This window comes from Cordyceps militaris, assembly GCF_000225605.1.
Source record: "Cordyceps militaris CM01 unplaced genomic scaffold CCM_S00002, whole genome shotgun sequence".
Taxonomy (NCBI): domain Eukaryota; kingdom Fungi; phylum Ascomycota; class Sordariomycetes; order Hypocreales; family Cordycipitaceae; genus Cordyceps; species Cordyceps militaris.
This window is the reverse complement of record NW_006271970.1, coordinates 96,492-115,652: the sequence shown is the minus strand read 5'-3', so window position 1 is coordinate 115,652 and position 19,161 is coordinate 96,492. Positions and strand designations below refer to the sequence as shown.

The following is a 19,161-nucleotide window of genomic DNA, read 5'->3' as shown; positions in this document are numbered from 1 at the left end:
TTGCAAAGATGGTGATCCGTTTGCTCCGCTTACGTCACTGGATTTGCCAAGTGACACCTTTCATCTGGCATGTCGCTTCGGAGTCGAATATGGTTGTGACACGTCCACGGTGGTGTAATTCGCGGGTTACTAAGCATTCACTGGCCACAAATGCTGACAGCCTGTGAGCGCTTGTAATCGGACCCTTCCAATTTTGCCATCCGCACCGACATCATCATCAGTACCTGGTCCATCGTCAAACGCTCCTCTGGGCGAAAAACGAACAGGTTCCGCCTCAGATTCAAGATGGCCGCCTCTTCATAGCCCCTAGACTCGCCCATCCCACCATCTTGCCGAAAGCGCTAGGCCACCCTCCGCAAAAGAAACGGAAATGCTGCCACACATGCAGTTTATAATGCGAGCGCCATCGACCAAGACTGCGCAACATGCTCACTTCGTGCGGGAAAGTGTCTGCCATTCCAAAATCTGAGAAGCAATAAATACATTGTTCTGATTCGGCACATCAACTTGCCGACTGTCACTCGTTCCACGCCCCACCTTTCTGATGCCTGTTCTGATGCCTGTTCTACTTCCAAGAAGCAACGCACATCGTACCACGCATCAGACAACTACGGCGTGCCACCAGCGCCTCTCTTCTTGTCTTGTCTATTGCTACTGTCTTAACCGAAAAAAAAAATGAACCAAGAACGTGAAAACTATGACAATCTTGCTTGGGACCTGAACGATGATGCGCTGGAAAATGCGCAAAGTCAACTCATGCGCCGCTCATTCTGTGCTGACATTGTGTCAGTGGTCTCAGAGCAGTTCGGGAAAGAAGCGATATTGGTGCCTCCTTGCCGATTAGGAGGTTACAACATGCTATATAGAGTACGCGTTGATGGATTACCCAGCGATGTCCTAGTCCGTGTGCCCTGTCCCAGCCAGTGCCAGTTCCCTAAGGAGAAGACGCTCCAAGAGGCGGCAACTGCGCTGCTGCTTCAACAGAGAACTCAATTACCCGTCCCAAAGCTCTTCCAATACGAGACCGAATCCACGATTGGCCCGCTTTTGATGTTGCAATACATTGCAAACGAAGGAGACATGTCGGATGTCCTGTCAAGGCCGAGGCACGATACCAATGAAGTACCGGTGCTGAGTGAGGACCTCAGCGAAGACATGCTGCATAGTATGTATTTAAAGTTGGCCAAGTGCATTTTGCAACTTTATCAACCAGAGTTCAGTCGAATCGGATCTCTAAATACAGAAAGCAACGGTCATATTTCGGTGCAAGGAAGGCCAATCACGCAGAACATGAGCAACATGATACAACTAGCAAACATACCCCGAGATGTGTTACCATCACCAACAACTACATACACATCGGCACATGAGTGGTACAACGCATTAGCGAATATGCACCTAGCTCAGTTGGTATTTCAACACAACGATCTAGTAACGTCGGAAGATGATTGCAGAAATAAATATATCTCGAGATATTTGTTCCGCCAGTTGGCCCGGGAGGAGAAGCTTTCGAGTTTTGGGTTTGCCGAGGACAATTGGTCCGCCCAGGCAGCCAAGATGAAAGCCTCTTGCCCAGCACCGGATATGACGGGCCGTTTCCGGCTGTGGTGTGACGACTTGCGGCCAAACAACTTTCTCGTCAACGGAGACAAGGACGTCGTCGCTGTTATTGACTGGGAATTTACGTATGCAGCGCCGACGCAGTTCATTCTCGATCCGCCATGGTGGCTGCTACTGGAAATGCCAGAGATGTGGCCTGCTGGGATAGCGGATTGGGCGGAGCATTATGAACGGGGATTGGGGGTGTGGCTCTCGTGCATGGAATCGGCTGAATCAACATCGACTGCGTTGCCATTCAAGCTCCACGAATACATGCGCGAGAGCTGGACTACAGGCCGTTTCTGGCTCAGCTACGCGGCAAGAAAGAGCTGGGCGTTTGACGCCATCTACTGGAAGTACCTGGATGCGAGGTTCTTCGGGGAGCGGCAGCAAGTATCCCCGGACGACCCGTCCTGGAAGTCACGCATAAACATGCTCAGTCGTAAAGACAGGCTGGCTATGGACGCGTTTGTGGAGAAGAAGATGAGTGATAGCGTCACTAGACAGTTGGATAGCTGGAGCCCGGACGAGGTTCGTAGCCGCATGGCCGAGGTGCTAATGGAAGATGATGAAATGGGCTTCTAATAGCACCTCGTCAAATCTGTCAAGATAATATTCGCATAGGTTATTGAAGAAGAACCCGTTCATAAAGGTGGGGGTGGCAAAATTACACACTTATAACGATCCTGGGTACTTCTTTGAATGGATGGTAATATTGTATGAAAGACTGACTACAGTGGACTGACTACAGTGGAAGAACCACGAAGACTTATAAAAAGGTTCCCATTCGGATAACATGTCTGGCGACTTCAACATCTAGGAATATTCATCATCGCTGTCAAGCTCATCATCGCTGTCATCGCCAATCCACTCAATTCTCCTGTATCGTTCAGAGGGTCGATCCGACCATGGCCCCAGGTAGGAAGCGTTTTCCACTGCGTGGTCCAGGGAGACCCAGATCCGATAGATGCTCAGTTCTTCAAGACCGTCCTCAGCAGTACGGTACGGATCAGTGTCATACAGAACCAGGTGTTGAAACTCGTCCTGCAACTCCGCCGCCGCGCAAGCTTGCGCATCCCGCAGTAGTTCCAGCACGCCTGCCGTCTCCCACCATGCGGCATAACAGTAGCGCAGACTCAGAGCCATTTCTTCCCAGGACCCTGGCGAGTATGCAGCAGGCGTGTGAGATAGGGCTCCGTCCGGCTCCAATAGAGCAGGCACGTAGTGCTCATTCGCCTTGATGAGCGTGGCGCCGAGTTCGCGAGCGTGTCGTATGAGCTTGCATTCGAGCTGGATGAGGGTCTGGGAGGAATCCTCTAGGAATCGTTTGGAGAGCGGGCTGCGAATCAGCTCGCGCTCAATCAGTCGACATATATCAAGGGGAGTCGAGCGTTGGGCAAAGATCTTTCGGGCAACTCGTATATTGCGAATGTCGACGAGAAGCTTCAGCTTCAACAGCAGAATAGCAGAGACGCCATTGATTGAAGGATAGCTGCTGAAAAAATCAGGCCGCTCGAAAACATCGGCATTGCGAGTGCTGAGATACGGCAGGCTCATGTCTCCCCAGTCGTAGCGGCCATCGGGGTCGCAGGTAGCCCACCACTTTGCAAAGTCGTAGCACTCCTGGTCCCGATCCAGGCGCAGCATCATGGCGGGCACCATGTTCCTCACGCCCATGTTGTCGCCGCGGCACAGGCGCAGCATATCCCGAAGGTGCTTGAGCGCCTCTTTGATGCTGCAGAGCGTGCCTACATTGGGGAGGAGGTCGCCGGCGAGCAGGAAGCGCGCGCGCATGTAGTCGCGGGTGCCGACGAGACCCCAGAAGTGGCCGACCTGCGTCTCGAATACATTGGCGGGCGTCCAAAAGTCCGCGGGCGCCTGCCGCAAACGCTGCTCTTCCTCGGCTAGCTGGGCGCGTGCCTGCTTGATCTGGACGCAGAGGGGCTTGTGGTGCGGCCAGTGGGCGGTCTGGTGCTCACGGTTGCAGTACCGAACAGCGGAGCAGCCAACGCATCGGAGGAGCTTGGCAGCCCGCGCTTGACAATGGGAGCATCGGTTTTCAAGGGGACCAATGATGCCCTTGTAGGTTCTCGCAGTAGTCTCCATACTGATTTTGATGAGGTGCAATGCGCGTGTTTGGTTGAATGATGGGAAGAGGAAGGGCCGGCACTCGGAGCCATGATACTCCGCCACCCACAGCCACTTGTCACTTGTCCGTTGACGCCACAGTGAAGCAACCACCATGTGCTTCTTCTCACAGCGCCCAAAAAACTGATTATTCACGTCTCTTCAAACACTCAGCGAGGCGCAATGATCCCAAATGTCACTGTATACTACGGAAACATAATTAAAAGCTCGCCGGGAAGCCTGCTCACCGGTATATCCGTGAATATATTCTCAGTCCTCTTGGCCTCGCCAACACAACCATGAGACCTCTTTTGAATCAGCGCCGGAAATGCCTACACTCGAGGATGGAACTGAGCACTGGCTTCGAAGGGCTTCGCCTTCATTAGTTATTGGAGACTGCTTGAAACGATTGGTGCTTGCTGCTTCTCAACGGCACAGCCTGGATCCGTGGTAAACAGCTCTGAGGTGAATTAACGTCAAGGACTCGACTATCTCGCCGCCTTCTCTTTGATGCTTATCATTTATTGGCATTCAGCTATCCACGGGTCACAATCCGGGCTAGTTACCCGTGCCACACCCCCACTGTATGCACAGTAGGGTTAACCACGAGGCCACTGTAGCCACCAGGCCACGATCATGGCACATCATAGCTTCAATTGCTTTGCCGCAGTTGCAATTGAGAACCCGCGGGATTTTTTCAAGGAAAGATAGACAGTGATTGACCCTGTCTTATTTTTTTGGGCGTTTATATCTATGGTTGGGCGAATTATGAAGAAGTCAAGTTGGAAGGTTACGGAAACGGGGTCGCGGGGCTACGGTGAGATCCAGCAGTATGGCACGTGTATTCTCATGTGTCATTATCCCGACCGACCCTAAATAAGTACTAGGATTCCTGAACCCCCCCACATTGCAACGCAGTTCAAATCATCACCGTCTCCGTCTTTTCAAACAGTGAGCAGAACGTAACGAATATTCACACAATATGAGCGAGCGCTATTATAGACAGATCCACGAATCCGGGGATCTCCTGATCGTTCTGACACCCCCTACAGAGCCATTCGCCCTGTGGCAGGATAAAAAGGAAAGCGAAACCAAAACAGATCCCGGAGCAGCAAAACAAGCCGCAGAAGAAACTGACGAGAAGAGTTCCGCCAAAGACACCAAGACAATTCAGCCGGAATACACTTTTTTGGTTTCTTCTCATATCCTCCGCCACGCATCGCGCCTTTTCGAAAAAGATCTTGATCCGGATGGCCCTTGGAAGCAACCGGAGGTCCAAACTGACGGCTTGCGGCATAAACATCTAGAAGACTTTGATCCTCAGGCGTTAAGTCACGTCCTCAATCTGATACACTTCCGAACCACACAAGTGCCAGACAAGCTTGAGATGGAAACGCTAGCTGAAGTGGCCGTCATTGTGGACTACTTTCAATGCCACGAGGCCATGCGCTTTGCGGTTCAATCTTGGATCACGGAGCCGATTACCATCACGGTGATTCGTGACTTGAAGTTCGGACGGACCTTAATGTTGTGGCTTCTTATTGCTTCCGTGTTTAAGGTTCAAACCATCTTGAAAAGAGCTATCACGATCCTTGTGGAAGAAGGTACAGGGCCGTTTGATGCCCTGGACCTCCCGATCTCGCAGAATGTCATCTGTAAGCTCATTTTTCTTTTGTGTGACTTTCAAATGCTGTTTTCTTGAGTACTTACCTCTTCTCTAGCTGTGATCGACAAAGGCCGAGAAGCAATCATCAACACGCTTTTAAACAGCATTTACCAGTTTAAGAACGACTTGTCAGACGGTAAACTATCTTGTTCATTCATCTGTGACGTGGTGCATCTTGGCGCACTGCAGAAACAGTTGTGTTCTGCGGCTCTATATCCTCGCCCCGGCGGGTCGTTCCATGGACTTAGCGCATTCTCTATATGCTCTATGATTAAAAAGTACGAAGAGAGTGCAAAAAGATATCCGGTTGAGGCAGTTCAGTGTTCTGGTTGCAATATACGCTCGCGGCGGTCGAATTTAAATACGATTGGGTCTGTGGAAACTTTTTTGGCGTCACGTTACTATATACTACATGGTAAAATTGCGAATTAAATAGCTTTTTTGTTTTGATCTGATGAATATATTTGGGCTGCTCAGGATCCATGACATGCGTGACAACCAGCCGGCCATTGTTCGCATGCTATCCGTAGCAGAAGCCCTGCTCCTTGCTCCTACATCCTATTAATAACTAATTTATTAGTAGACAATTGAGATGATTTGTTGGTACAAGTGCGAAAGCAGTCGCGTCGAAATTTTCCGATACACAAGTAGAAAAGGATACCACCACTCTAGTAGGTCACTGTACAAAGCCAAGAGCAGGACTGATATCAATTATATTTGAGTTGTACCCATCCGTTTCTTTCCTCCCGCGTATCATTACGTTGCTAGTTCTGCAGGGTGCTGCTGTGGCGGCTCAAATTTGGGCTGACCCGAGTATACATGCTGCTGCGGCGCCGCGGCATTCACCGCCATGTATTTCTTCTGCTTCCGTATTTGCCACACGAGCGCGCCAATGGCGGCGAGCAGGGCTATCCCGAGAGACGCTCCGACACCGGCGCCGACGGCGACGATCTTTGAGTTGTCCGTCTTGGTGTTGTTGCCGCCCTCGCCCGGGGAGGTCGCGGTCGGCGTGACGGTGACGGTGACGGTGCCGCCTGCCGCGGACGAGGTCGGGCCGGCGCCGGCGCGCGACATGGCGGTGAACTTTTTGATGCCGCGCACAAAGGTGTCGGTCCTGTTGCAGCACGAGTAGTCGCCGCCGCAGCAAAACAGGTTGCTGGCGGTGCTGTCGAAGCCGCTGCACTGCGACAGGTAGTGGAAGCCGTCGCTGAAGCGCGCTGCGTTGATGTAAGCCATGGGGTCCGGTATAGTTCTGCGCATCATTCAAACTCTTTCACGTACCAATGTTGTCGGAGCAGTACGACTGGCAGGGAAAGTCCCATTTCTGCGCCGTGCACCCCTGCTGCGAGAAGCCGTTGTTGCCGCCGCCGCCGAGGCACAGCCCGTTGGACAGGCAAAAGTCGGTCGGTCGGCAGCAGGTGCTGATCTTTGCGGTCGGGTCGCAGGGCTTCATCTCGCCGTCCTCTGTGCCGTCGGGCTTGTAGCAGGCGGCCCGGGCCGTCGTGGCCAGGACTAGCGCCAGCAGCGTCGTCTGCCATGCGAAAGGCGGCATCTTTGGAAACCGGGGCCGGAGAATGATGCTGTAGACAAGATGGCGCGAGGCACCAGACGAAAATTCAAGTCTTGGGGCTTTTGCTGGTAGGAGAAGAAATAAAAGGAGCCCGCCGACGGAAACAAGTCCCTTTGTCTCTGGATAAAAACGCCCAGTCAACGAACAAGCCCAGAAGGCGGCGTGTGGGCTGCAGTCAGCCTCTAGACTGGTCAGTCCAGGGCTCTGAGCCAGTCAACTATCTGCTCGTCCGCCCACTTGCCGTTTCATTTCGCACCCCGTAACTAATATTAGGCGTTCTGGTCATGATCGTAATAGGAAATCGCCGAAGGAGAATGAGCTGGCCCGTGGTCGCACTGCATCACCTCTGGGAAACCCGGCATTTTAGTGAAGCAATGTGTGGGATCCGAGTCTTTGAGATGATCGCAGTGCTATCTAATAAGAATGATATTATAACGAGCCAATCCCCGCTTGCGCAGAAACCGTATCGGGAGAAGGCCCTGGCCGTTGCTCGACAAGGCTGAGGGCACTGTACGAATAGGGCTCAGCTGTGATTGCAGCGAGGCCACCTAGAGCCGGTGCATATCACGTTTATTACCTGCATGTCAAACTAGTACAGCCTTAAAGTAAGGAACCATATCACCTGCTTCATGTATCAAAGGTTGAATCGATCAGCATAGTACGCGAGGCAGCTGCTTTTCTTGGACGCCCTTCTCCTTTGGAATGGGCAATTTCTTCCCCGCGGATCTGTTATTACAGCCTGGGCACTGATGACCTTGGGACTATCTGCATGCTTCTGAGACACTTTGCCTTGGCAATGACTTGTAATACCCTGAATGCATTTGCATTGATAATACGAGGTCATTGTTTTACCAGCACACAGCCGCTACTAGGTAATACCAGCTGCTTCACAAGTTTAACAAGTGATGGATCTCCACGATTTTTTTTTCAGTACACTCGTCGCTGGCGTGATTTGAGATGCGCCATTAGCGGGATTTATCTGTTGGCATTGCGCCAATATTCAATGGCCGGGGTCCCGCGTGTCGCTGATGTTTTGTTGGTTGTGAGTTGATGAGATTTACAAGGACATGTTTGACCTTGTGAGGTGATGTAAAGATGCTTGTTTGCATGCTCTTTCCTATCTGATGTTCGCCAGTTCCATCACAACTACCTTTAATACGGTACTCTTAATTATAAAATTAGTCTATATTACCATACTTTGGCAGATAGGTCTCAAAGTGGCCCTAGCCCATCCGAACTAACGAGCTCGGCTGTAGATAAACCCTGGCCGCCTGTGACGGGCAACTTCCACCACCAGGACCATTTTCAGGATAAATATCACCATCTCGTCGCTTGCATTTTGGTATTGATGATGATTTCGTTAACTTTGATGCATCCCCCCCTCTTCAACTTGGTAGAAGAGGGCGAGTTATATAAGTTTTACAAATTATTACAAATTATGATCAATCATGTTACTGAGTCGCTGTCCTTGTTAGGCGTGCTGATCCTGGCCTTTTTAGTTGGCCTCATCATGGTTAGCCAAAAAAAACCCGCGTGATCCGGTTGACAGAAGCGTCCAACCTGATCTAAGTGTTTCGTCCAGCTCTCTTGCCTCTCAATATCTGCCTTGCACAAAATTCAACACGCAACATGAAGGCTACCAGTCATCCCTCTCAGGCGCGCGACTTGGAGGGCGATGCACGCCCCGGCGCTACCCAGGTCGACATCTCGCCATTTATTGGCAGATTGGGCGGTAGCGGCACCGGATGCTTGTCGCGCGACACGGCCAACGAGGAGTTGCTGAAAGCATTGCCGGATGCGGCTCCGTTGATGAGCCTGTCTGACCAATTCGCACTTCGGCCATTTCTCACGCTTGGTCTATGGAAGGCAGCTGTGATTGAAGGTGTCGGTGAGTCGGCTGGCTGCAGAAAAGAAAAAAAATAAGAAGAAAAAATAAAAGACTGCTAATGCCGGTGATGAACGAAACTACAGGGTCACTGATGTTGGTTTGGGTGACAGTGTTCGCCAACGGCTCGCCCCTGGTGTTGCCGTCTGCGCCAACCGAACGCTGGGGCGTCTTTAACAATGCCACTTTCGTCGGGCCTCTGGTTGGCGGCGTCTTGAATTTCTTCTACATCAGCCTGTTCATCTTTTGTTTCGGCGGCGTCACGGGCGCGCACCTGAACCCGGCCATCACCATCGCCACGCTGTTTGCGCGCCTCTGCTCGCTCCCGCGTGCCGTTCTGTACGTGGGGTTTCAGACCGGCGGTGCCGCCGTCGGCGGCCTGCTGGCCCGCGTCGCCCGCGGAAGCCGCGAGTTCAAGACGGGCGGATGCTGGCTGTTCAGCGACATTGTGCCGGTCCAAGACGCGTTCGCCATCGAGTTCATGGCATGCCTCATCATGCTCTTCTTTGCGTTCGGCACCGGCCTGGATCCGAGGCAGCGAGAGACGGTTGGACCTACGCTGGGGCCGTTCCTGGTTGGCTTGTCGGTGGCAGGCTTGACGTTTGGGACAGGATTTGCACGGTACGGCTATGGCGGCGCTGGCTTGAATCCGGCGCGCTGCTTTGGTGCATACGTTGGTAGCCATTTCCCTGGCTTCCATTGGATACATTGGTATACACCCCCCATGATGGCATCTGCGTACCAACGCTGGCTGACCTATACAGGGTGGCCGACATCACAGCTTGCGCGATTCACGCTGGCTTTTACCATCTGGCGCCGCCGTGGAAAGGTAGGGTGCAGTAGCCCGACAGTGTTTCTCGTCCTACCTATCCTAAAGTAAGTCTATTAAGTCTATGAAGTTGAGAGGTTCAAGATGACGATGGAGTAACAATCAGCTAACCTACAGGCGTGGAGGTAGCTGGCGAATACCTCCACATTGCTTCCTCTCCGCAGAGGGAAATGAAAAGAGGAAACGTCATACATAGAAAAAGGAAATCTAGAAAAAGTAATGATAGAAAGAACGCCCGCAAGGGCCGTTCCTTTAACACATGAACGGGCGAGGCTGGCTCCAACGCCGAATTAGAAGCCGAGCACCGAGCGCCGGATATGTAAGGCATCTCGCAACCCTAACTGCCTGGGTAAAAATTGTGCTCAAATATTACCCACCTCGATGAAGATTGGTATCCTGTAATTTAAATGCCTGAAGTTTGTCGTCATATGCGGCTCTCCTGGACATGAAAACTGCTCCCCGCCGCCGCAATGGACGGAGGCATGTAAGGGTTGCAGGCGGAAGGTAGCTTATAATCACAAACTGCCAATCTACTCGCACTATAAAGGTAGAAGTAATCCGAAAGAATGCATATACTTTGCTCTGAGCCGCGCCCGAGCTCACATTATATACATTGGAGACTCGATACAGGTTTTCCACCTGCAAGCCGAGGGAGGACTGACCGACGAGAACTTCTGTAAGTGAGGCTTGCCCCATGATGGCTTGCAGACAACGAGCTGAACATGTCACTTTGTAGTGAGCTCCGCACTGGGCAAGAAGAGATCAAAGCAAATTTTCCGTAATCCCTAGCGTTTAGGGCTGAAGACGCGAGCGACCGAAAAATCTCTAGCCCAACACTCTACACCAAGCTGGTCGGGTGGATTGTAATGGACTGGGCCGCACCGGCAGCGGGCAAGCCGCTCGACTTTTCAGCCAACTCGCCGGAGCTGGTGGTGGACTGCAGAGCAGAGACGGAAATTCCAATAAATGGTTTCCGTTAGTTATGACTGGCTGGTGACCTTGGACTAGAGGTTGGCTAGAGGTGGTGCCGAGTGACAGATGAATAATACCACGAGCCGCCATGACAGTTACCATCACCTTGGCATGGTATAATGCATCGCTCTAAGTCCACGCAATTTTCTAATATTCTTTCGCGCTCCAATTTATACACATTTTGCACCTATCACTGCTACTAGCATCACTCTGATGCTCGTTGCTGGCATTGGACACGCAAGAGCAACCCAGCTTAATAAAGAGATGGGGGACACTCCCTAGATTCTAAGCCGGGGAATTATAAAAGCGCCGTGGCGCTCCCCCAAGGCGGCTTGCAGGTCCGACTTGTTTGTGAAGGAGGCCTCTAGCTGGGCTGTAAGCCGCATGTTGGCCTATCACTGATGAGGAAGCGGTTCCCTGTCAATCAATGGTGCTGCGATCCGCGGGCGCCGCACCCCAGGAGAAGCCCAGTCTACGGCAGCTTGGTTGTCTTCGCTCTATTGAACGGAAGATGCACCGACGTCATATGCTTTTTGTGTGTGGCCGCCACCAGGGACGCAGTCCAGTTTCCCGTCAAGCAACAGCTGGAGGCTATGAACCAGCTTCAAACCGATACGGTCTGTTCACGTTATCGGACCAGTAACCTGCCCGGCTTTCTATCTTCAGTCCATGTAGGTTATTATATAGTCGCTGCTGTACGGATCAGCTAGGCATGCAAAGCAAGACATGCTCTGCAGGAGGACAACCCATTCCAACGTCTTTGTTTACACTCCTTCCGGCAAGGAAGCACACGCCCACTCCCACATCCGGCCCTCACTCGGGCTTCTTCAGCCAGCCAGCCAACGACAGCGCGCATGTTTCTCATTAAGACGAACCTGGAAAAATGGATCCCTCCCGTTTATCATCGGTCGGAAGAGGGCCCGAGCCAGCATGGACGAGAAAAAAAACAGGCTAGGGACTGCGCTCCGGGGCGGCCGCTGACGTCGCCATGTGGCTTACAAGTTGCCACCACAGCACCCCTGGTCAATCCAGAGCACCGTAATTAGTAGACCCGACGAGATATATAATTTGGTTGCCTGCTTAATCAAGCAGAGCAGGCTACATGGTCCCCCGCGAGAGAGCTGCGCTCAAAAGCTTGTCCAGCCCCGACATCAGCCCTGTCTCTGGCTGGTATATCGCTCATACCCAGCCTGTGCCATCAGTTCGTTCCCAATACTTGGCCTCTGTTATCCTGGGACAAAAGCCCCCCTCCACTTGCCGATCGAAATACTCCGCCCTTTTTATCCTCTCGTGGCTTTTTTTTTGCCTTTTTGGCCTCGGCGTCACTGATCCGTCGGCCAACGAACCCGTCTCGCGCTGATGGGGGGGTGAGGCAATTTTTCCTCGAGTCCTTCCTTCTAGAGTTATGCTGTCGCACTGCCGTCTTTGGGTCGTCTGTACACGCTGGTGTGAAGCTAGCCGCGATGCCCAAACTGGAAACGTCGCCGCCAGCCTGGCGTCTGTTGTCCGTCGCGTTGCTGAGCACCCCATACCGTGAACGAAACACCACAGCCACACACACCCACCAGACAATGACCGCGTCGTCTAGGTTTACTGTTTCTTTCAGCTCATCTGACGGACAAATGGCTACTCTGCCGTGACAAAATATTTTGTTGTATCCTCGGCTTGTCCCGTGTTAGTTAGCTCTCTCCTGCCTCCATCGAAGGGCTCCTCTCGGCGACGCCCTGATGACCCTTGTTTTCTATTCCACCCGTAGAATATAAAGACTGCATGTCTCTCACACCATTCCAGAGCACTATATACACCCTTTCGTATTACTTCTGCGCCGTTCTGACCGTTTCAACCTCCTGAGCTCTGTTGTTCTCCTGCCACCGCGTCCGTCGGTTCGATTACCTCTTTGTACTCCTCACTCTGACTTGGCATCTGATGGCTTCCGAGAAGCCTGCAGACGTCTCTGCCACGGAGCGTATCCGCTGGCATGATGAGGAGCTGGGCCGTCAGCGGACGCACTCGCGCCCTCGTCTCAGTCGCACCAATTCGACTGATTCGATGGCTATTCGCAGCATTTCGCGAGCGCAGGTCGATCCGGCCGTGACTCTTCCAATCCACTACCGCACTGTGTAAGCAAAAGAGAGCTGATATCACTTCTGAAGCCCCTAACGCCCACGATTAGCTCGTTTGGAATTGAAGAGTCCAAAGGCAAGGAACGTGCCGAAGCTATCCGGGCCGCTGATGCAACCGCCAAAGGTAAATACAGGCATCACCAGCGTACACACCTATTTCCTGCCATGACTAACAACCTGCAGATCTTGGTGACTTGGAATGGCACACAATCGCTGCCGACGAGGTTTTGTCGCGCCTCAGAACCTCGGCCCAGACTGGTCTCTCGGACGAGCAAGTCAAACGCCGCCAGCTTGAATACGGTCGCAACGCTCCCTCCCCACCCAAGACGAACCGAACCTTGACAATCTTTGGCTACTTCTTCAAAGGATTTGGTGGCATCCTTTTAGTTGGCAGCGTCCTCGTATTCGTGTCTTGGAAACCCCTGGGCGAGCCAAATCCCGCACTTGCCAACCTTGCCCTTGCCATTGTTCTCTTGGCCGTCTTCTTGCTCCAGGCTAGCTTCAACATGTTCCAAGACTGGTCCACGTCCCGTGTCATGGCGTCAATTAAGGATATGCTACCTGAGCAGTCACAAGTGCTGCGCGATGGAAAGCTCGCTCATGTTCCCGCCGAAGAGCTAGTCCCCGGCGATGTTGTCTACATCAAATCAGGCAACAAGCTCCCGGCAGATCTCCGTCTCATCCAAACATCCTCAGATGTCAAGTTTGATCGCTCCGTTTTAACGGGCGAGTCGCGTCCTGTGCCGGGCACCGTTAATTTTACGGATGAGAACTACCTCGAGACGCACAACCTTGGGCTTCAAGGAACTCACTGTATCATTGGTACTAGTACTGGTATTGTGGTTGCCACTGGCGATAAGACCGTCTTTGGCCGCATCGCCACCCTAACCAATGAACCCAAGACACAGATGACGACTCTGGAGAGGGAAGTATTGTACTTTGTCCTCTTCATCTGCGGTATCATGCTTACCATGATCACTGTTGTCCTTGTCCTCTGGGGTGCCTGGCTGCGAAAGGACCATCCTGATTTCATCTCCGTCAGTGCCCTCATTGTCAGCTGCGTCAGTGTCGCTGTTGCATTTATCCCCGAGGGTCTTCCCATTGCTATTACAGCCGGTCTCACCATCACTGCCAATCTAATGAAGAAGAACGATGTACTCTGCAAGTCCCTCAAGACTGTCGAGACGTTGGGTGCCGTATCTGTCATTTGCTCAGACAAGACCGGCACCTTGACGCAGGGTAAAATGTCTCTTACTGACTGCGCCATTGGTAGCACCAATCTCAGCGTGGAAGAATTCCAGGCGAAACTGGGAAACAATGAAAAAGGGGGCGACTCAGACGTACGCTCTGCGTTTGGTCAGCTGGGGGCCCTGGCTGCTATTTGCAATGCTGCTGAGCTCGATGCCTCGCAGGCAGATATTCCCCTGGCCCAGCGCAACGTCTTTGGCGACGCGACAGACACGGCTATCCTGCGATTCTCTGAGTCTATCGCTGATGGCAACGTTGGATACTTCCGAGGTTGCTGGCAAAAGGTCTTTGATCTTGCTTTCAACAGCAAAAACAAATTCATGATTCGCACGTTTACCTGCAGCCGCAAGGAGGCCCTGGGATACACACTGCATTCATCTGCTGCTTCCGAGTTTGGCGACAACGACATTCTTCTTACTATCAAAGGCGCGCCTGACATCCTCATCGGCCGATGCTCTGAATATCTCTCCGCTGATGGCAAAGTCGCCCCGATGGATCAAAACGCTCTGGCCACGTTCGAGCACCTCAAGCAGGTATACTCGTCACAGGGTAAACGTTGCTTGCTTCTTGCGCGGAAAGTTGTACCCGGCAGTAGCATCAAAAATGCAGTCGAGGATGGCGCCTACGAGGCGGAGATGTCTGAGCTTGCCAAGTCTGGCCTGACACTCGTCGGCCTCGTTGCTATTGTCGATCCTCTCCGGCCGGAGATTCGCGATGTAGTGTTGACACTTCGTGGTGCTGGTATCAGAATTGCCATGGTAAGCTCTCCTACATGAGCACTGATCACCCTCAGTACACTAACTATGTTGATTTCAGGTTACCGGCGACTTTAGCCTTACGGCTCTTGCTATCGCCCGCGATGCTGGCATCGTCACCTGTGTGCATGTTGACAACGCCGGCCACCTGGAGCGTAACCCTGATCCGGCCTCGGACTCTACTGACTCTGAAGAAAAGAGCAGCACCGGTGGTTCGCGCGGTGCGCTCGTTATTAGTGGCGGCGAGCTGACGCTACTCAACGAACACCAGTGGAAGACACTCACCGAGTACGATGAGATTGTGTTTGCGCGCACGACCCCAGAGCAGAAGTTGCGCATCGTGCGCGAGTTCCAGAAAGACAATGTAGTAGCTATGACTGGCGACGGTGTGAATGACGCGCCTTCACTCAAGGCAGCTGATGTTGGCATCGCTCTCGGCAGTGGCTCGGACATTGCGATGGAGGCGGCCGACATGGTCCTGTTGGATTCGTTCTCGTCCATTGTGATTGCGGTGCAGTATGGCCGTGTTGTGTTTGATAACTTGAAGAAGGTTTGCAGTTTGATGCCACGTTTTACAATGTCGGTTGACTAACAAACTCAGGTCATTGCGTATCTTCTCCCCGCAGGCTCGTTCTCCGAGTTCTGGCCTGTCATCACGAATGTCGCGTTTGGCCTTCCCCAGATTCTGTCATCGTTTCTCATGATTATCATTTGGTTAGTTTTACATTCTCCGTTTATGGCGACATTGTACTCATGGCGAATAGCTGCTTCACGGATTGCGTGGCCGCCACCGTTCTGTCTTACGAAAAGCCCGAGGCCGACGTGCTGCACCGCCGGCCGCGCAACGTGAAGAAGGACCGCCTGGTGAACTGGCAGCTCATTTTCCAAGCGTACGGCGTCATTGGCATGACGGAGACTCTGGCGTCGTTTGCCATGTCGTACTGGTACCTCGAGCGCAAAGGTATCGCGTTCAAAGACCTCTGGTTCTCGTTTGGCAAGATCCCGCCGTACGTGACGGAGGAGTACTACAACGCCAGACTGACGGAAGCATCATCCATCTACTTTGTCAACCTGGTGGTGATGCAGTGGTTCAACCTGATGGCGGTACGGTGCCGCCGGCTCAGCATTTTCCAGCACCCGCCAGCGTTCAACAAGGCGACGCAGAACTTGTACCTTTTTCCCGCGATCCTGTTTGCGCTGAGCATGGCGTTCCTTTGGTGCTACCCACCAGCGATCCAGCGCGTCATTGTCACGGCGCCGGTGCCGGTGGAGTATTGGTTCCTGCCGTTTGCGTTTGGCATTTATATTGTCTTCATTGACGAAGTGAGACGATTCTTTGTGCGCAAGTACCCGAGCAGCCTTATTGCGAAGGCTGCCTGGTAGTAGAGGAGCCGCGCTACGTCTTTTTTTCTTTCTTTCTTTTTTCTTTCTTTTTTCTTTCTTGCTTTTCTTTTTTAAGACTTTGATCCCTGGTTTATTGTCTTTTGTTAGTTTCGAATTCGCAAGCTAGAAACAAGGCACATGATTATGCCTCACGGCCTTGGGCATGTGGTGAGGCAGACTACTGCATCGGGTAGGGCAGTCGAGATGGCTGTGAAATAAGCGGCGGGCACAAGTTTGGGGTACTGGGGCTAGGGCGCGACGAGGATGATACGCGAGGGTTTTCATTCACTTTTGAGACTGAGCGTATCCGTGGTGGACTGTTTGTTTGCCTCCAGAATCAGGCTGTAGATGTATCGGGAATGGATGATCAGCTGTGAATATACCTTGGGAGAATATAGATGTGACGACAGAAACTGCAGAAAATGCAGTAAAATGTGCCCTGAAAATGGACGGTCAATTGGTCATGAGAGGATGGCTTGGAGTCAGGATGCCGCAAAAAACACTTTGTGAGGCAAGGGGCGAGGCGAGATTGGCAAGGCGATTGGTGATTGGCTGCGGAAGCTAGCATGGTCGGCGGTACTGGATACAGTTCATGCGGTACTTGATGTAGCATGGAGAAAGCACGGAATGCCATGTACCCCTCTGCTCATCATGTGTAGCGGCTACCTGACCCCCTCGCCGTCCCCCCTTTTAGCGCATGCCAAACCGACACTAGTCCACTTCTAGCCATGATCAAGGGATCCACCAAAATAATTCTGTGGTGAGCCAGCGTCAGTCACGTCTTGCCCTCTTGCCCTCCGCCTGCCACAGTCCCTCCGTCCCAGTCGTCCAGGACAGGACCCAGGCGGAGGCAACAAGAACCTTTTGCCCATTTTATTGTGCGCCGCCTCTGGCCCAAACCGCCAGCATGAGACCAGACCACGGCACCAAAAAAATGCTACCAAGCAGACAAGCCCCAGAATGAAAAACCCTCGTCGCCCCAAACCATCCCCCTCCCATCATCTTCACTATCTTCCCCCTTTGCCGAGCAGCCGCCGCCTGTCGTCGTTTGCACCGCATCACCACCATCGCCAACCGCCCGCCGGCTAAATCCTCTGCTCCACGTAATACGCCCCTGGCTCAGACCAGCACCACACCACGCTGCCTGCCCAAAAAACCAAAAGACCTCACTACCAACGGGCTCCCAGAGCAAACAAGGTGTGCGAAAAATTGATCCACCACCACTTTGCAGCTTGGCTTTATCAACATCTGCCAACCTGCCTCGTCGTTGACGGACACGATTGCTCCCCTCGCGCCCTTGTACTGCGTCTTGCGCTCCGCGTATTTTCTCCTGCTCACCTCTCAACACGCGTGACTTTCCACCAATTTCTTCTCCATGGCTCCACCGACCAAGACATCTGACAGCCGACGCAAGTCTGGGGGCAAGCCAACCTTGATCATCACCCTGTCTGTCCCGTCCTCCATCCTACGCGAAGCCATCGGCCACGACGCGACCAAGCCCGAGTCGCCCGCCACCGCCAGCGACCAAAAGGACTCGAGCGACGCCAAGGAGTCGCCGTCCACGCCGGTCCCTGCTGCCAATGGCAGTGCCGAAACCGCATCCGACTCGAATGCTGCTACACCCGCCGCCGAAGGCACACCCGCACCGTCTGCCATGGGACCTCCCATCGACGGCAGGAAGAAGGGCGTCAAGCGAGGCGCCACGGCGACCGGGGATGGACTGGCCAAGATCCGCGGCAAGCCAGGTCCCAAGAAGAAGCCACGTCTGTAAGTACACAGCCATTCTCCCGCGGCATCTGCTTCGCCAATCGCTAACCTTGACCAGAGAGGACGGTTCCATTGACCACGCAGCCGTGCGCGCCAACGCTGCCGCCCACAAACTCGGTCCCAAGGCGAACCAGGGCGCCATCAACGCCGGCCTACGCGCCCTCGACCGATCGGGCAAGCCATGCCGCAAATGGGCCAAGGGCAACTTCAATCTCAAGAGCTTCACAGGCGTTATCTGGGAGATTAATCGCTGGACCGCACCCCCCAAGCCCAACGGTGCCGAGGCCGACTCTGAGGCCACACCGGCTGACTCTGCCGACAGCAGCAACAAGGAGAACAAAGAAAATGGTCAGGAGAACAACAGCACCGCGCCCAGCAATGGTGGTGGTGACGTGGAAATGCAAAGCCTTCCCAGCGTCCACGCCTCATCACCCGCGCCTGCTCCTATCGCCGCCGCTTCGTAGCCGCGCGACCACGTATCTGTTACTGGTCACGCATTACTTTTCTGGGGCGGAGTTTTTTTTTTTTTTTCAGTTTTCGCAAACGCAAGTCTATTACATCGTATCGCATTGGCTTCTCTTGCGGTATAATCTTAGGACTTGGTTTTGGTATGGGTGGCGTCTACTGATTTGCATGGATAGTTGGGATGGAAGTGAAGGCGGCGACTTTGCTGCGTGGCGTTTTGGTCTTTTTTCCCCCACCCCTGTACGGATACTAAGTGTAAATATAGGATAGCAGGTCATGATTTCTCACATTAGATAGCGTTGGATGGGTCAATCTATTCGTATACCCCGAGAGAACCTTGTTGTTATGGCAGACTCGTTGCATCGAGATGCATAATGGGATGTCGCTTGCTTGGCAAGGCGCCATGCTTACCTAACATGACGACTCGTACCAGTGGTGTGGCTGGTGTTTGTGAATCTATCGAGGTTACACCACCATAAAATAAACAATTTGGAGCACGGCGTAGGTATTTACAAGTGAATGAAGTACGCGGCCTGAGATGTCGAGATGATTTGCATTCGGCACCGGGCTGGATCCGAGGCAGGGGGCAGCGAGAGACAGACAGTTGGACCAGCTCACACTAATAAGCTTGCCCACAGTCATAGTTAGCGGCAAACATGGCCAAATCATCAGGTAGAGAAGTTGCTTGTTATTGTATTCAGTCTAGTTTATCTGTCTACCAAAACAAACGACCTTCAACAGAGTGATTAGGAGGCCAGCGACAGCGAAGTCA

At 52.9% G+C, this 19,161-nt stretch overlaps 7 protein-coding genes across 7 annotated transcripts; 5 read left to right on the top strand and 2 right to left on the bottom strand.

Moving 5' to 3' along the window:
* Positions 1-675: 675 nt before the first annotated feature.
* On the top strand, positions 676-2,184 carry CCM_01967 (uncharacterized protein; the record flags this gene model as incomplete). The annotated part of the gene is made up of 2 exons (XM_006667121.1): positions 676-1,165; positions 1,244-2,184. 2 exons carry the CDS (start codon positions 676-678, stop codon positions 2,182-2,184), a joined length of 1,431 nt encoding a protein of 476 aa, XP_006667184.1.
* A 231-nt stretch (positions 2,185-2,415) lies between these two features.
* CCM_01966 (Zinc finger domain-containing protein, MYND-type) lies at positions 2,416-3,705 on the bottom strand (the record flags this gene model as incomplete). The annotated part of the gene is made up of 1 exon (XM_006667120.1): positions 2,416-3,705. One exon carries the CDS (start codon positions 3,703-3,705, stop codon positions 2,416-2,418), a length of 1,290 nt encoding a protein of 429 aa, XP_006667183.1.
* Positions 3,706-4,708: 1,003 nt separating this feature from the next.
* Positions 4,709-5,753, top strand: CCM_01965 (uncharacterized protein; the record flags this gene model as incomplete). The annotated part of the gene is made up of 3 exons (XM_006667119.1): positions 4,709-5,381; positions 5,448-5,622; positions 5,672-5,753. The coding sequence occupies 3 exons, from the start codon at positions 4,709-4,711 to the stop codon at positions 5,751-5,753; spliced, it is 930 nt and encodes a 309-aa protein (XP_006667182.1).
* Positions 5,754-6,148: 395 nt separating this feature from the next.
* CCM_01964 (uncharacterized protein) lies at positions 6,149-6,944 on the bottom strand (the record flags this gene model as incomplete). Its single annotated transcript, XM_006667118.1, has 2 exons — positions 6,149-6,609; positions 6,674-6,944. 2 exons carry the CDS (start codon positions 6,942-6,944, stop codon positions 6,149-6,151), a joined length of 732 nt encoding a protein of 243 aa, XP_006667181.1.
* A 1,647-nt stretch (positions 6,945-8,591) lies between these two features.
* On the top strand, positions 8,592-9,727 carry CCM_01963 (aquaporin transporter, putative; the record flags this gene model as incomplete). Its single annotated transcript, XM_006667117.1, has 2 exons — positions 8,592-8,850; positions 8,934-9,727. The coding sequence occupies 2 exons, from the start codon at positions 8,592-8,594 to the stop codon at positions 9,725-9,727; spliced, it is 1,053 nt and encodes a 350-aa protein (XP_006667180.1).
* A 1,322-nt stretch (positions 9,728-11,049) lies between these two features.
* CCM_01962 (H/K ATPase alpha subunit, putative) lies at positions 11,050-16,157 on the top strand (the record flags this gene model as incomplete). Its single annotated transcript, XM_006667116.1, has 10 exons — positions 11,050-11,265; positions 11,336-11,426; positions 11,480-11,686; positions 11,741-12,181; positions 12,597-12,768; positions 12,822-12,895; positions 12,955-14,777; positions 14,836-15,324; positions 15,376-15,488; positions 15,539-16,157. The coding sequence occupies 10 exons, from the start codon at positions 11,050-11,052 to the stop codon at positions 16,155-16,157; spliced, it is 4,245 nt and encodes a 1,414-aa protein (XP_006667179.1).
* A 566-nt stretch (positions 16,158-16,723) lies between these two features.
* On the top strand, positions 16,724-18,388 carry CCM_01961 (DUF1711 domain protein; the record flags this gene model as incomplete). Its single annotated transcript, XM_006667115.1, has 5 exons — positions 16,724-16,733; positions 17,281-17,354; positions 17,389-17,477; positions 17,562-17,924; positions 17,983-18,388. The coding sequence occupies 5 exons, from the start codon at positions 16,724-16,726 to the stop codon at positions 18,386-18,388; spliced, it is 942 nt and encodes a 313-aa protein (XP_006667178.1).
* Between the last annotated feature and the right edge of the window lie 773 nt (positions 18,389-19,161).